Source organism: Schistocerca gregaria, chromosome 3 (genome assembly GCF_023897955.1).
Source record: "Schistocerca gregaria isolate iqSchGreg1 chromosome 3, iqSchGreg1.2, whole genome shotgun sequence".
Lineage (NCBI taxonomy): Eukaryota > Metazoa > Arthropoda > Insecta > Orthoptera > Acrididae > Schistocerca > Schistocerca gregaria.
In genome coordinates, this window is record NC_064922.1 from 849,508,334 (window position 1) to 849,522,271 (window position 13,938).

A 13,938-nucleotide genomic window follows, 5' to 3' on the forward strand; every position below is an offset into this window, starting at 1 on the left:
GGCTTGTAGAAGATAAACTAATGCTAAATCACAGTGAGACTCAGTTTTTACACTTTCTAACACACAATTCAACAAAACCCGACTTTTAATTTCACAGAATGATGATATGATTAGTGAAACTGAACAGTTCAAATTTTCTAGGTGTTCATATAGATAGTAAACTGTCATGGAAAGCCCATGTTCAAGATTATGTTCAAAGACTTAATGCTGCTATTTTTATTATTTGAACGGTATCTGAAGTGAGTGATAGTTCGACATGAAAATTAGTTTACTTTGCTTGTTTTCATTCATGGATGTCTTTTAGTATTTTATTTTGGGGTAACTCTTTCCATTCTAAAAGGATATTTTTGGCTCAGAAACGGGCGGTTTGGGCACTAAGTGGTGTAAGTTCACAAACCTCTTGTCGACCCCTGTTCATGAGTCTGGGTATTTTGACATTGCCCTCACAATATATATACTCCTTACTGTCATTTCTTGTTAACAATATTAGCTTATTCCCAAGAATAAACACCTTTCACTCTGTGAATACTCGGCAGAAATCAAACCTGCATTTGGATCAGACTTCCTTAACTCTTGTGCAGAAAGGTGTGCAGTATAGTGCTGCATCCATTTTCAGTAAGCTACCAGTAGAACTCAAAAATCTTAGCAGTAATCCACACGCTTTCAAATCGAAACAAAGTTTTACAGTGCCAAGGAAAAGTATACTGTCGGTTAAAACGGAAAAAGTGTATTTTCACCCGGGAGAAAGTGTATTTTCAACTGAAAAAATCCAGTAATTTTTTTTTTCCTTGTCCATGTATACGCCCTGTGTTAGTATTGTGCACACAAGGTATAATAGGGCAGTGCATTGGGGGAGGTGTCATTTGGACTCGTGTGATTCACCTGAAAAGATTTCCCGGACACTGGGAATTAATCAATTCTTTGAGGATGACCATTTAGAATATTTTTGAGCCCAGAATATCAGACATTTATGTCATTGTTAAAAATTTTACTGGCGCATTTGTGTGATGTATCTTAAAGTGTAACATGCGCAAAAACTATCAACATTGTGTGTCAAATCTTAGCTTCTCCTGCAGCTCATTAATCTTAGAGACCAATATTATATGTGAAAACTTTGCTGTTCTTGTAGGAACAGTATGTATATTAATTTAAACCATTACCTTTTCCTATTTGTGTGTTCGTGCTACTTAACAGTGATGTTGCTATTGCCTGACTACATCACATGTCTTATGACCTGAATTTCTGCTGTCATTAATCGGCTGGCGAGATCACTTGACATGTGCTACAACTGGCTTACAAAAGCGCATCCCAATCTCGATTTTAATCTTTCGGAAAGTGACATGTGGTGTTTAGTGGAATTTGAATTTATACTTTTGTAATACGAAAATATGCAGTGTACATGTTGCTGCACATCAGACATCTTTGCAAAACGTGTTTCCCCCCCCCCCCCCCCGAGTTTCGTTTTCTAAAGAGCCAGGAAATTCTACGCCGGTGTACAAAACCACAACTATTTAAAGGATTGATAAGTTTTACTGTTCCGAGGAAAAGTATGCTGTTACTTAACACAGAAAAAATGTATTTTCATCTGGGAGAAAGTGAATTTTTAACCGGGAAATCCGGGAATTTTTTTCCTCATACATGTATGCACTCTGTACCACTTCCCACCTCCTGTCTCCCCTCGTCCACTCTACCCAGTCCCAGCTGAGTTGCAATACCAGCACAGCGTAATCATCGAAACGATGCAGGTGTGTGTGTGTGTGTGTGTGTGTGTGTGTGTGTGTGTGTGTGTGTGTGTACTCTATATCAACTGTAATAGTCTTGTTACTTGTGATTTGTTATCTTTACTCTTTAAGTTACTGATTGAAACAAAACTAAAATGGGAATTTTTATGTACTATTGTTTGGATTATATGTGCTGCATCATCATCTTACGAGACATTTTGAAGTTTTCCACCTCAGGTGTTATTTTGAAAAATAACCGAGGTGGTAAACTTCAAAATGTCTTAACAAATGTGCAGCTGTGGCACCCCACATGAAGAAAATGATCATCATCCGTTTGCCTGCAGGATAACGGCCTCTAGACCAGCATATACATCACAGTATTCAGTTATAGACTCCAGAATTTCCCCTGCTTGTTTCCCAATGTCACCTACTTACCTTCTGTTAGCTCATTGTTTAAATATTAATATCCTTTTCATGATAGTCATAATTATGGCTTTCATTCCACTCTCTTCTCCAATCCATTTGTTCGTTTCCTCTCTGTAGTCCTCTCCATTGCCCTGTGAATGACTTTTAATTTTTGACTGGTCTTCACATTGAAAGTCCGCATCTCTGTGATGAAAGTTGAAAATGTTTCATTTCAGGCTCATTGTAAACTTAATTTTGAAGACACAGTTGAGTTTATCAAAGGAATATCATGCCGTTTTTACTCTTTCATTTGTCTGTTTTGCTTGTTGCCTTCAACTGCTCCAAATACTAAAGATAGTTAACTGGTTCTGTGACTACATTGTTAATTGGTACTGCTTTTCAGTATGTTTGTTATACTCTATTTTATATATTTTTGTTACTTTATATAGTGGCATGACCAGATTAGGGCCTTCCAAACCCCTCTTATACCGGACCACTCTTAGTACAGTTAATTGATTTTCACAGTTGCTTTCAAACTTGATCTGTTAAGTCCCTCAATTTATTGCCGAAATTTAATTGCTCTAAAGGCAAACAGTACAATATCATAAGCAGAATGAAGGTGGGTTACATATGTTCCACTAACATGTATGGTTTTCCAATTCAAGGCTCTGAGTTGTATGGAATCTCCTTGCCTAACTCCTCTTTCAGTTCTGAATTTTGTACTACCCTAATGAATCATGATTGACATTTATATTCGTCAGTATATTGGTGTAGGTAGGTTGATTCAGTGCCATGTTCCTCAAATGTTGTCACTACATACTTTTTTGAAACCGAGTCAAAAGCTTTCTCAGATTCAGTGAATCCCAGTCAAAGTGGTAATTCATACTTACTGCTCCATTCTGTAGTTGCATTTATGGTGTGTAAATGGTTTGTTGCATTGTATTCACTTCCAAACCTCAAGTATTCCTTTGTATCATTGAAATGCAACATTTTTTCAGTGCAGTTGGTGGTAATTGTATAGAATGTCTTGTACATAATGAGGAGGTGACTGATAGGCAAAAAACTACAGACCTATATCCTTTCATGTGAAGTACAGTAATCCTAGCACTGCTCAGAATTATGAGAACTGTTTCCTCTGCAGACATTTTGTAATTAATTTTGCAAGTTCCTTTGTATTCCTATCCCTCCAGTGTAAACCATCTTATTGAAAAACCTTCCCCAAGCATTTTTCTTTTCTCAGTGCCTTGACTGTTTTTACCCACTTTATGCATCGTCATCAGCATATGTCACACTTAGAATATGTTATACAATTCCATTGTTAATATTATCTGTTAACTGTAGCACTTTGTTTTTCTTCTTACAGATATGTATGGTCTGGCATGCTTGTTGTACTGGGAATTTACATAAATGTGTACAGCAAGAACAGAGGTAAAACAGACATTCCAGAACTGTTTGGGAAAGTACAACGAAAACTTCAACATTTGTTAATAAAACTGAAGTACAACAAGTACTCTTCTCATAGCCATACTTTGGCACATGTATGAAGTTTATTACTAGCTGTGATATGTAAGAATCTCTAGAAGAGTCTCACACAGTATGAAAGAATCTCAAAATATCTTAGTTTATGTTTTTGTACAAAGATTACAAACATCAGTATTTTGTATTGTATATATTTGTAAGAAAATAAATTATTTTATTATTTTTTACTTAAAAGATCTTTCTCTGATGCGAGAAATGTTGTAGCTGCTCAAAGTTTTCTCAACCTTTACAGTATGTTTTTAAGAGAATAATTTTCGTACGCCAGAGAACTCAGTCAGACAACTGGCAGAGTTTCCACAATATTGACATGTAATTGGTAGACACCCGTATATTACTCTGTGATAGTATTAGTTCTCTGCACATACAGTAGTAAATAGTGTACCACTGAGAGAGTATCCATGAAGAGCCAACAATACAGAGATTTATTTTTGGATAACGATCATTCTCTTGCACAAACATAATGAAACATCAAAAACCTTAACTGCAATGTGTTAGTAACCATAAGGTTACATGATACGAGTTACCGTATTTACTCGAATCTAAGCCGCACCTGAAAAATGAGACTAAATAAAGGAAAAAAAAAAAATCCCGAATCTAAACCGCACCTGAAATTTGAGACTCGAAATTCAAGGTGGAAGAAAATTTTAGGGCGCACCTCCAAATCGAAACAAAGTTGGTCCATTATAATATGAGACATAAGTTAGGTCGAATGCATGACGATATAGCTACAGTAGTTTGGTTCGAGTCATAAGCTTAGCAGTTAACCGTTACCAGGTAGCCATTGCTATGCGTCAGACGCTCCGTCCGTATTTACACGGGTACCCTTCGTTTTTCACGTGCTTCATCTGGTTTGAATTGATTGCTTTTTTTTCTTTGATCTGATAAGTGCCATTCTCTCTGTTATAGGTGTTTACGTCACTCTAAGCTGAAAATGCGTTACTGTATTGTGCCATGCATTGTTTGTCGCTTTCTGATAATGACTGTTTACAGCCTGTCGCCGCATGGCTTGATTTTGTGCACGGTACCGCCACTTACAATAAAAGAGAGAGAGAGAGAGAGAGAGAGGAATCATCTCATTAGCGAAACAATGTCAAGAGGCTGCTATTTGTTGTTACTTACACTGCTGCTTTCTTTGATAAAGACAACAAGAACCAAATAATAGGCTGCGTATGATAGAGGATGTTCTGAACGAGAGTATAGCGAAAATTTTTCTCCATTTGAAAATCTTTGCAGGCGCCTCTTTTAGTACATTACATTCTGCACCGAAATTAGAGTAATCTTAGATTTAAAAATCTAGTCAATTGCCGTGCTTCATTTCTGACTGTATCATTATTAGGCATAAGAATAATACTAATATAAACATGACATGATATGTGTATTCTTCCGCGTTTACTGTTGTCTCACTCTAGTTTCGTAGTTTATTAGGCAAACAGGATTTAAATGAGATAGCTGCAAACATGAAAGAATACACGACAAAATGTTTATATTTGTATTATTCTTATGGTGAAGAGACTACTGCATGTGATTCACAATTCATAGAAGTTCCTATTAGCAACCATCTCTTCTCAGAGGTAGGAAAAAATTCAGAACGTAGAGTTTCCCATATTGACAAACATCCCAGTCTTGCCAGTCGGATTTTCATAGTACATTGAAATACTGCTACATTCGAAGATGAACAATATGAAATTTGTATTTCCTTTGTTGGATAATGTATGAAAATGCAGCGGTCGAAACACAGACACAGAGGTTTTGGCGCCAGTATTTATCTTTGTTAAATTCAAAATTAACAGCCTCAGTTGTGGAGTTACCTAGATTTACCTAGGTTTCAATTGGGATAGCCCAACCTTCTTCAGAATTACACTTACTAATGTTTGTCCATAATGGACATTGTCAAACTAAAAATACAAATACACCAAGTGTCGTCATATTTTAAAAAGTTAACTGAAGCTGCCTCAGCCCCACTTCCCGACCGCGATGCGGCAGCCACGAGTGTTGTATTGGAAAATGTGCTGTGGCTGCTGATCAGATGTAGATCACATTTCACACATAATTACTGATCTGGCAGTAAAATAAAAAGGGTGACCAGTCTGCATATCTTACCCTCACTGGTTTTACCATTAACTGCAATTATTGTATTCTGGTGATATTATATTAACTCAAACAACTGAAATTGCCCTCTTAATATGTACTTTCTAGTAATTTTCACACATGCATGCATTATTACTAAAATCATATAAGATAAAAAGAGGGAAACCTGTGAAGTTGCAGAACTATTGACAGTGTGGTGTTAACTTGTTGGCACATTTACTGACTGATGAGACACAATTAGTGCATGTTTTCGTAAGAGGATTTCAAACTAATAGGAATACCATCTTTAATATATATGAAAGAAGTTATAAATGTTCTTATAGTGTTTGGAATTTTGACAGAAAACAAAATGAGCACAACTTAAATTATGTGCAAAACTCACTCATGTTGTTTGTGCTGCATTTAAGTTAATTTTATCAAGTTTGGTTCTTTCACAGGTGTCATTCTATCCTTTTTGTGACACCATGTGTACTATGCAATTACTCTATAGCATAAGTGGTAAAGACACCTGTATCTGGAAATAGCAGGATTCATTTTATTTATAACTCATTTTGTATTTCCACATGGTGAATTTTAATATTATCAACATAACACTTTATTCAGCAATATTAAGAGTGACTAAAAATATTTCAGTTTTTTTGTAAACTTTTATCAAATGGATATTTTAAGCACTGGCCCATTCTGCGAATCTACATTCAGTCCTACCAGTAAAGGGATGAATTTTTAAAGGATTGCTTTGTTTATCTGTCATGATTTAGTAAACCAAAAGTCTATTGTAACAATATTTGCACAAGTATGAAGTTATTATCAGAGAACAAACATATACAAAGAATCTGCATAAAAATATCTTGAATGAGATATTTTATCTGTCACATTAAAGTGAAAATGAAATAGGAATTTACTGGAAACTTTTTGGGTAGCAAATAACAGGCTTACTCACTGCAGTATAGATGTTTTAAGTAATCTCCACAAGAAATATAGATACACGGTACATATTCAACTTTCTGTCTGAAGTACACAGTACATTAGATATCGGCACTTACCAAAGTTCTGTCTTTGACCTCCTACTCTCTCTCTCTCTCTCTCTCTCTCTCTCTCTCTCTCTCTCTCTCTCTCTCTGATTCCTTTTCCTTCGCTTTGTTTCCTCTCATCCTCACAACAGATGGGAACTCTCCCCCACCCCCTCCCAAGGAGTTAACATTTCCAAAAGCTAGGTATAGTTTTCTCTCCATTAGTGTGTGTGTGTTAAGTTTTTATTTCTGTATGTATCCTATTTCTCAACACATCCGATAACATCCACTATATGGTCCGAGGTTACTTTTTTTACACTTATTGCTTTTAGGCTGTACTGCTCCTGTCTTAATAAACAAGGCTCTTTGGCCTTCCACATACACTTGTAGCTATGATTGTATCGTCATTCACTAATAATTGTGGCCAGTTTCATTGTTTGTCTGTATAACACGAGTATAACATCAAAGTAGCCAACTACATCAATCGAAGCATCACTGCAAATGTGACAGTCCAGCATTGTTACAGTCAAATACAAGTGACATATGTAATAAAGACAATACAGGTAAACTTTCAGGCTTTTTTTAGGAGGAGAGGGGAGAATTACATCATTGACGCCAGTGTGGCATTAGTGAAACAAAATTATTATGTAACAGTCAGCTAGATTAAAATACACTTAGTTAGTTTACACTTTAATTGTAGTTGCTACACTACATTAGCACCAAAAGTTATACAACAGTGTCCTCTTCTCAACACCATGCACACCACAGCTACCACGCAGTTTCCATCAGGCTACTCGACAGTGTAATCACTTCTGTCATCTTCAGTACCTGTCACTGTACTTGCCAACGGAATAACGGTCGCTGTAACGGTCTGGGTCACTCTTGCGGACATCTGTCGTGCCTACCGATTTTTGCCAGTGATGCGTCCAGTAGAGATCTTCGAGGTTTACATCTTTTGGATGTTTAGCATCCCTGCACAGATATACACAGTAGACCAGGCTTCCAAACAGGGTGGCAAACCCAAACACCAAAAATACAATCCCCAAGATCCTGTAAATAACAGAATTCAACAGTAAATATGTTGTACTCATGAGTTACATGTATCAACAGTGTACAAAGTAGACATTTATTCAGTTTCTTAAAATTATAAGCGATACCAGGGGGGTTCCGCAAGTACCCATATTTTTCAACATATGTCACATCTAACACAAACTGGTGTTACCATCATATGTTGCTGTGCAACAAACTAAGCTAAAACAAAAGTGACACAGATTTGTAAGTCAAGATGGATTTAGCAGCCATTACAGTATCATTCAGTGACATGACTTTTTGCTCTTGGGTGGGAAATTGAATGATGAGATAAAAGTGAAACTGTAGGCTGTTTACGCTGAACCTTCACCATCAGTTAAGGCTGTAAAGGAACGACTAAATTTCGTACTATATGTATTCGGTGTTGCTGAGACCGGTACATGTTACAAAATATTTTTTAGTTTAATTATTAAATGTTATTCTGTATAAATGTCTGTTTGAAACTTGCTCTGGACTCTCTTCTGTCTGAGTATGGTTGTTGACACAAATCACATTTTGTTTTATTTCTTGACTCTTCTCTGAGAAAGTCATACCATTTGCTTCTTTTTCACTGCATAAAGGTTGCATTAGGTACCCAATGAGAAAAGTTAGTACATTATTGTTGACATAAACTAATATTAATAGTCTAATGACTCATACAATAGAACTGACACTTTGCAAGAAATGTGAGCATATCGAACTAGTTATGTTGGTGACATACAGTTCACACATGTGGTGTTTGTATCCACGGCAGAAGGGCCTGTTTCACACAATACGGTTTCCGCCATTCAGTAAACTTCTTTGTGCCACATTTACTGCTGACACTTCAAACATTCTCTAAGTGACAGATCCAAAAGCTAGAAGCATCCCGTGTCTTTGCTATAAAAATATTTGTATGTAAATGGAAGTACACCAATCTGATACTGGAGATAGCTTTTTAAGACACATATTAATTTTCATATGAAGAAGTAAAATTTTGGTTTTTCATTTCACATGATGTTTTGCACCAGAATATTTCTCACACTATTTTAAAAGAAGTATTTACTAAAAAATTGATTTTTTCACAGATGATAGGATAACAGCTTCACAATGAATGCCTTATCTTATCATTGTTTATCTCACCATTAGTCAAGCATGAGCAGTTGAGTCACAAACATGAAATGATGCCACGTAACTGACTGTTCGCTGCATTTTGACAGTATGTTATGATGTACAAAATGTACCTGAAGGTTTGAAAAAGTTTTTCATCTTGAAAAGACACTCATATCTATATGTGTCCAGAGTAAGGGGACATGATGTTTCGTTATGGATCAATGATAAGTCTGCCTCAGGTTCTCGAGTTTTTAGTTAGTGTACTTTGTGAGTCATGCTGTGGTACTCATTCTTTCCAGAAATATTGCTGTTCTTGCAACTCACATAAAAAATGTGGTCATTATGATCTGGCAAGAGCTTTTTGTTAAAATCAGTACTTTCATTTGGGCTCTGATGAGAGTATCCTATGTGAAATCTTTTATTGCACAACTTGCTGTATGTATAATTCCCTGTGTCTAAGGCTTTAAATTGTTCATAAAGTTCTCTGCATACTTCCCTTCCCTTGAGGCATTCATTGTGGCATTGCAATCTTTGTGTCTGTAGTCTTGTCCCATTTGTCTCTTGAATAGGCCTTTGTGTACCAAAGTAATTGATTTCCCTTTGTCTATTGCAACATCATTTTTCACACAAAAACACCCTACATGCAATAAAGAACACAAGTAGCAGCACAGTGTGTTACTGCTTGTCAACTGTGTTATTTGAAGACATCCCCTTCCCCCCTTGCCACACATCATCCACTACAGACAGACATAATAGTTGTGCCCGCTCTGCAGTGGCAATTAGCAGTGATGTAAAGCTGGCAACTGCCAGTTGGTGCATTCAAGCCACTTGCCGTAGCTTGGGGAAATGCCCCTTTAATGACATGGAAAATGGATAAGCCTGCAATTTGCCATATGGCAGAAACCATACTGAGTGAAACAGCATAACATGTGAAATATATCTGGGAGAAATGAAGTGGAAGTTTATGAGCAATGCAGATTCAGCCCAAGCTGCTTATGGCGAATGACTTAATGTATTCGGCACTCAAGCCAGTACTAACTTGGCCCACTGAGGATTAATAAATAGGAGGAATGTAATAATGACCAGATTGGAATGTACTCCATGTTGGGATGAAGACATGCAAGTAACAAAACATTCCCATCACTCAGAATCCACTGCAGGTAATGAATTATACGTATACGAAAATGATCGACTTAAGTCGGGCACAAACTGTATGTGGGGAAGAAGAAATGCAACGTACAAAATGTTTCGGGCAGTAACAATATGGTGCTTCGAGTCTTGTGGCATCTTCATTACTCAGTATTACGTCACATCCCAAAGCTCTGCATTAATGACAAGTTAGACTTTGGTTCTAGGAATTTAAATGTTGTTGCATGTCAATTTTTCGATCTGGATCACCCCTCAATACCAGCAGATGTGGTTATTGAATGCAACATTGAAGTAGCCAATGCTTGTTTCTTGCTGATTGATGAACAAAAGTGCAAGGAGTAGTAGAGTACAAACATGTGTCAATTGGAATTGCAATAAATTTTCCGCTTAAGTTTGAGATAAAAAACAGCCTCATAAATGCCATCATAGCTAACAGTGTACTATGAGCAGGTGTGGCTTCTAACTTCGAAGCTGTGTTAGGAACAATTTAAATGAGGTTTGAAGAACTTTTTGTGTCAATGAGACATAATTCTAGCATTATGTTGTCATAATCATCAATAGTCAAAATGTGTGGTTGCATCTTATGGTTCAAATGGCTCTGAGCACTATGGGACTCAACTGCTGTGGTCATCAGTCCCCTAGAACTTAGAACTACTTAAACCTAACTAACCTAAGGACATCACACACATCCATGCCCGAGGCAGGATTCGAACCTGCATCTTATGAATCTGCTCCGAAGGAGCCGAAGAGGACCCAGTGTACTGGGAAAATTATTGTGATGAGTTTCTGGGATGCAAAAGACTTGAAATGAGAATTATTACTAGACAACACTACAGTGAGATGTTAGACTAATTCAACAAGGAATTACAGGAAGCTGGTGGAGAAGAAGGTGCTGTTTCGATATGAGAACATACCAGCATGTTCCTTAGTAGCTGTTGCAGCAGAAGTTCATAAATACGAGGGTTGGAACTTAAATAGCGGCAACTATTTATTCACAACTGATACAAGAGAGTTACATGTTTGCACCTGTTACTGTCCTTCAAAGTAGTCAGCAGCGTTGTGTAGACCCCGCTGCCAGCAATGTGGAAGGCGTAGTATACCGTTAGCAGAGCCTGTTATGTTGGTGCGAATGGAGTGGTCTAAAGTTATGGTGATTCTCATGTAAGACTGTGATTATCCTAATGCATTACGTTCCCCCACTGCAGACTATCAATGCACAGTATTACTATTCATTTTTTGAGCATCATCTGCAAGCAGCTTTGCGAAAGAAGCAGCAATACTTTTGTGCAACCCATCATTTTGCACGACAATCCGCGGGCACGTATACAGAGCAAGCTGTGACTGCTCTGTTCGGTCAATGGGGCTGGGAAGTACTGCACCATCCACTGTGCTCCCTGGACTTAAGTCCTGGTGACTTTGATTTGATTCCGAAGATGAAGGAACCACTTCATGGCATTCGCTTCAGAAATGTTCCAGAGATTCGACAGGCAGTAGACCGAACAGATTGTGCTAATGGTATACTACACCTTCTGCATTGCTGGCAACGGGTTCTACACAATGCTGGTGACTACTTTGAAGGACAGTAACAGGTGCAAACATTTAACTCTTTTATATCAGTTGTGAATAAATAGTTGCCACAATTCAAGTTCCAACCCTTGTAGTTGTATCATCCTCCATATTCGGCCAGCACAATCACTGCAAGAAATGGCTCACAGGTCAAACAAATCTGCTTGATTAAGGCTAAGTTTATGGCATAGATGGAACTGAGAGAACTTGAGAATTCTTATTTTTTTGGAGGGCTTACAAAAAAGGTGGCTGGCACTTCAGGAAAAGGCTGTTTTCTGGATAGAGAACTAGGTTGAAAAATAAATAATCTTTCTTCAGAATTGCAAATTCATCCCTAACTCTGTGTTTGTGAAACAAATGTTATTAACTGTGATATCACACTTACTAAAATATTTGGGCTGTTGCACTGTGGTGGAATGAACTCATTGTAGGAACCCAGCATTTTGTATCCACTGTGTTGGACATCTTTAAGTGGGGGAGAATGTTGTAACATAGAGAAATTCATTCAGTCTCTCCACAACTGTCCATAATGAGCTCACTTCAATCAAAGAACACACCGGTCACTTTGGAGTGCTGAGGTTGGTGTAGAACTGGTATTAAGTGGTCAGTGAAATATCGCGGTGCCTGTGTTGTTAAGAAGCATGATGCAGTGTTCCTTTGAACATGCATGTTGTTGTTTGTATTTGCAAATGTGAATACATTTCATATTTTGAGTTGTCATGCAACATTCAATTGCTGACTTACATCATGGCAATCAATTATTATGTTCAGTGCCTGACAAAAAAAGTCAAGCATCCAGAAGACAGATGTCAACAAAATTTCAACTAGTACAAACCCTCAGCTAGTACATAAATGATTAGGAGTTGCAATCCTCTGTGACAGGTAGAATGGACACCAGAGTGCATTAGTGTTGTTTGTGTTTAGTGTTGTTACCTGGCAGGGTACACAATGGGCATGAACAGTGTAAGGTGTTGAGTGATTACTGTGAAGGACACGGAGATGCTACGTACTCGTGTGAGATGACATTATTGGCATTTGACAGTGTTTGAGGGAACCCTTATTGTGGATCTTTATTTGGCCTCCCAGTTGAATCATGCACTATCCAGAGGGGCATATGGGTGTGACAGTGGCCCATTGATAGAATGCATGGACATGTGAGGGCAGGCATACTCATCATCAAGGCTCTGGTTGATGAAGTCTGACCACTGTAGTAACTTACTGCCATGTATGCACTTTCCATCTGAGAACAAGTAATGGACTCCCTTCAACATTCTTTGTTATATGGAAAGATTGGCTGAAGACTAGCAGCAGCCAGAGTAATAAATACCATCCTATGTCTAACCTACCACTAACACCACAACACAAATGGCTGCATTTGGAGTGGTGTCATGATCAGCCTGGCTGGTTGATTTGAGGGAGGGGACCAAACATCAACGTCATCAGTCCCATAGGATTAGGGTAGAATGGGGAGGGAATTCGGCCATCCCCTTTCAAAGGAACCATCCTGGCATTTGCCTGAAATGATTTAGGGAAATCATGGAAAACCTGAATCAGGATGGCCGGACACAGGTTTGAACCGTCGTCGTCCTGAATACAAGTCCACTGTGCTAACCATTGTGCCACTTCACTTGGTCCATGATAAGATGCATGTATTGCTGATGTTTAGGACTGCATTGTGTTCAGCTATGAATCACAGGTCTGCATTACTCCAGATGACCACTGTTGGCGAGTATGACGGTGACCTGGAGAGAGGTCCCAATCTTCCAATGTTTTAGAGAGGAACAGCAGTGTTATTCGTAGAATTATTGTGTGTGGAGCCACCAGGTATGACTTCAGGCTACAGCTGGTAGAGACTGAAGGAAGTTACAGACGTCCTGTGTCCTCATGAGTTACCTCTTGTGCGACAGTATTGTGATGCCATGATTCAACAGGACAATGCTCATCCATACACGGCACATCTGCATTAACTATCTGCACAATGTCGAAGTACTCTGTGACCAGCAAGATCTCCTGGTCTGTCCCCGATAGAACATGTGGAACCAATCAGACATCAGTTCCAGGACATCAAGGACCTTTTTCGACAGGTGTGGGCCAGCTTGCCTCAGGAGAGGATACAATGGCATTATGAAACTGTCCCCAACCAAATCAGTGTGTACACATAGGTGAGCAACATCATACTGGTATGTGGACTCATACTGCCAATTTCTTTATTCGTTTGACTCAATTTTGTAATTTGCTGAAATAACATCACATATCCTCTCAACTCATGAATTTTCATTCACTTCCTACTTTCCTTATGC

The 13,938-nt window shown here is 38.1% G+C and overlaps 2 protein-coding genes across 3 annotated transcripts in view; one reads left to right on the forward strand and one right to left on the reverse strand.

Annotated features, from left to right (window-relative positions):
• LOC126354775 (adenosine 3'-phospho 5'-phosphosulfate transporter 2) overlaps window positions 1-7,164 on the forward strand; it is a 50,728-nt gene extending 43,564 nt beyond the window's left edge. Inside the window, exon 7 of one of the 2 annotated variants that reach the window (XR_007565381.1) lies at window positions 3,490-3,573. Coding sequence is in view for 1 of the 2 variants with exons in the window: in XM_050004671.1 (XP_049860628.1) it covers window positions 3,490-3,670 (181 nt within the window). In the remaining variant the exon portion in view is untranslated. Of the gene's footprint in view, window positions 1-3,489 lie in introns of both variants that reach the window. The other variant, XM_050004671.1, reaches the window with a different exon arrangement.
• LOC126354776 (uncharacterized) overlaps window positions 6,303-13,938 on the reverse strand; it is a 121,297-nt gene continuing 113,661 nt past the window's right edge. The window contains exon 4 of the mRNA XM_050004673.1: window positions 6,303-7,813. Within this exon, the coding sequence (XP_049860630.1) occupies window positions 7,585-7,813 (229 nt within the window). The 3' untranslated portion in view covers window positions 6,303-7,584. The remainder of the gene's footprint in view (window positions 7,814-13,938) is intronic.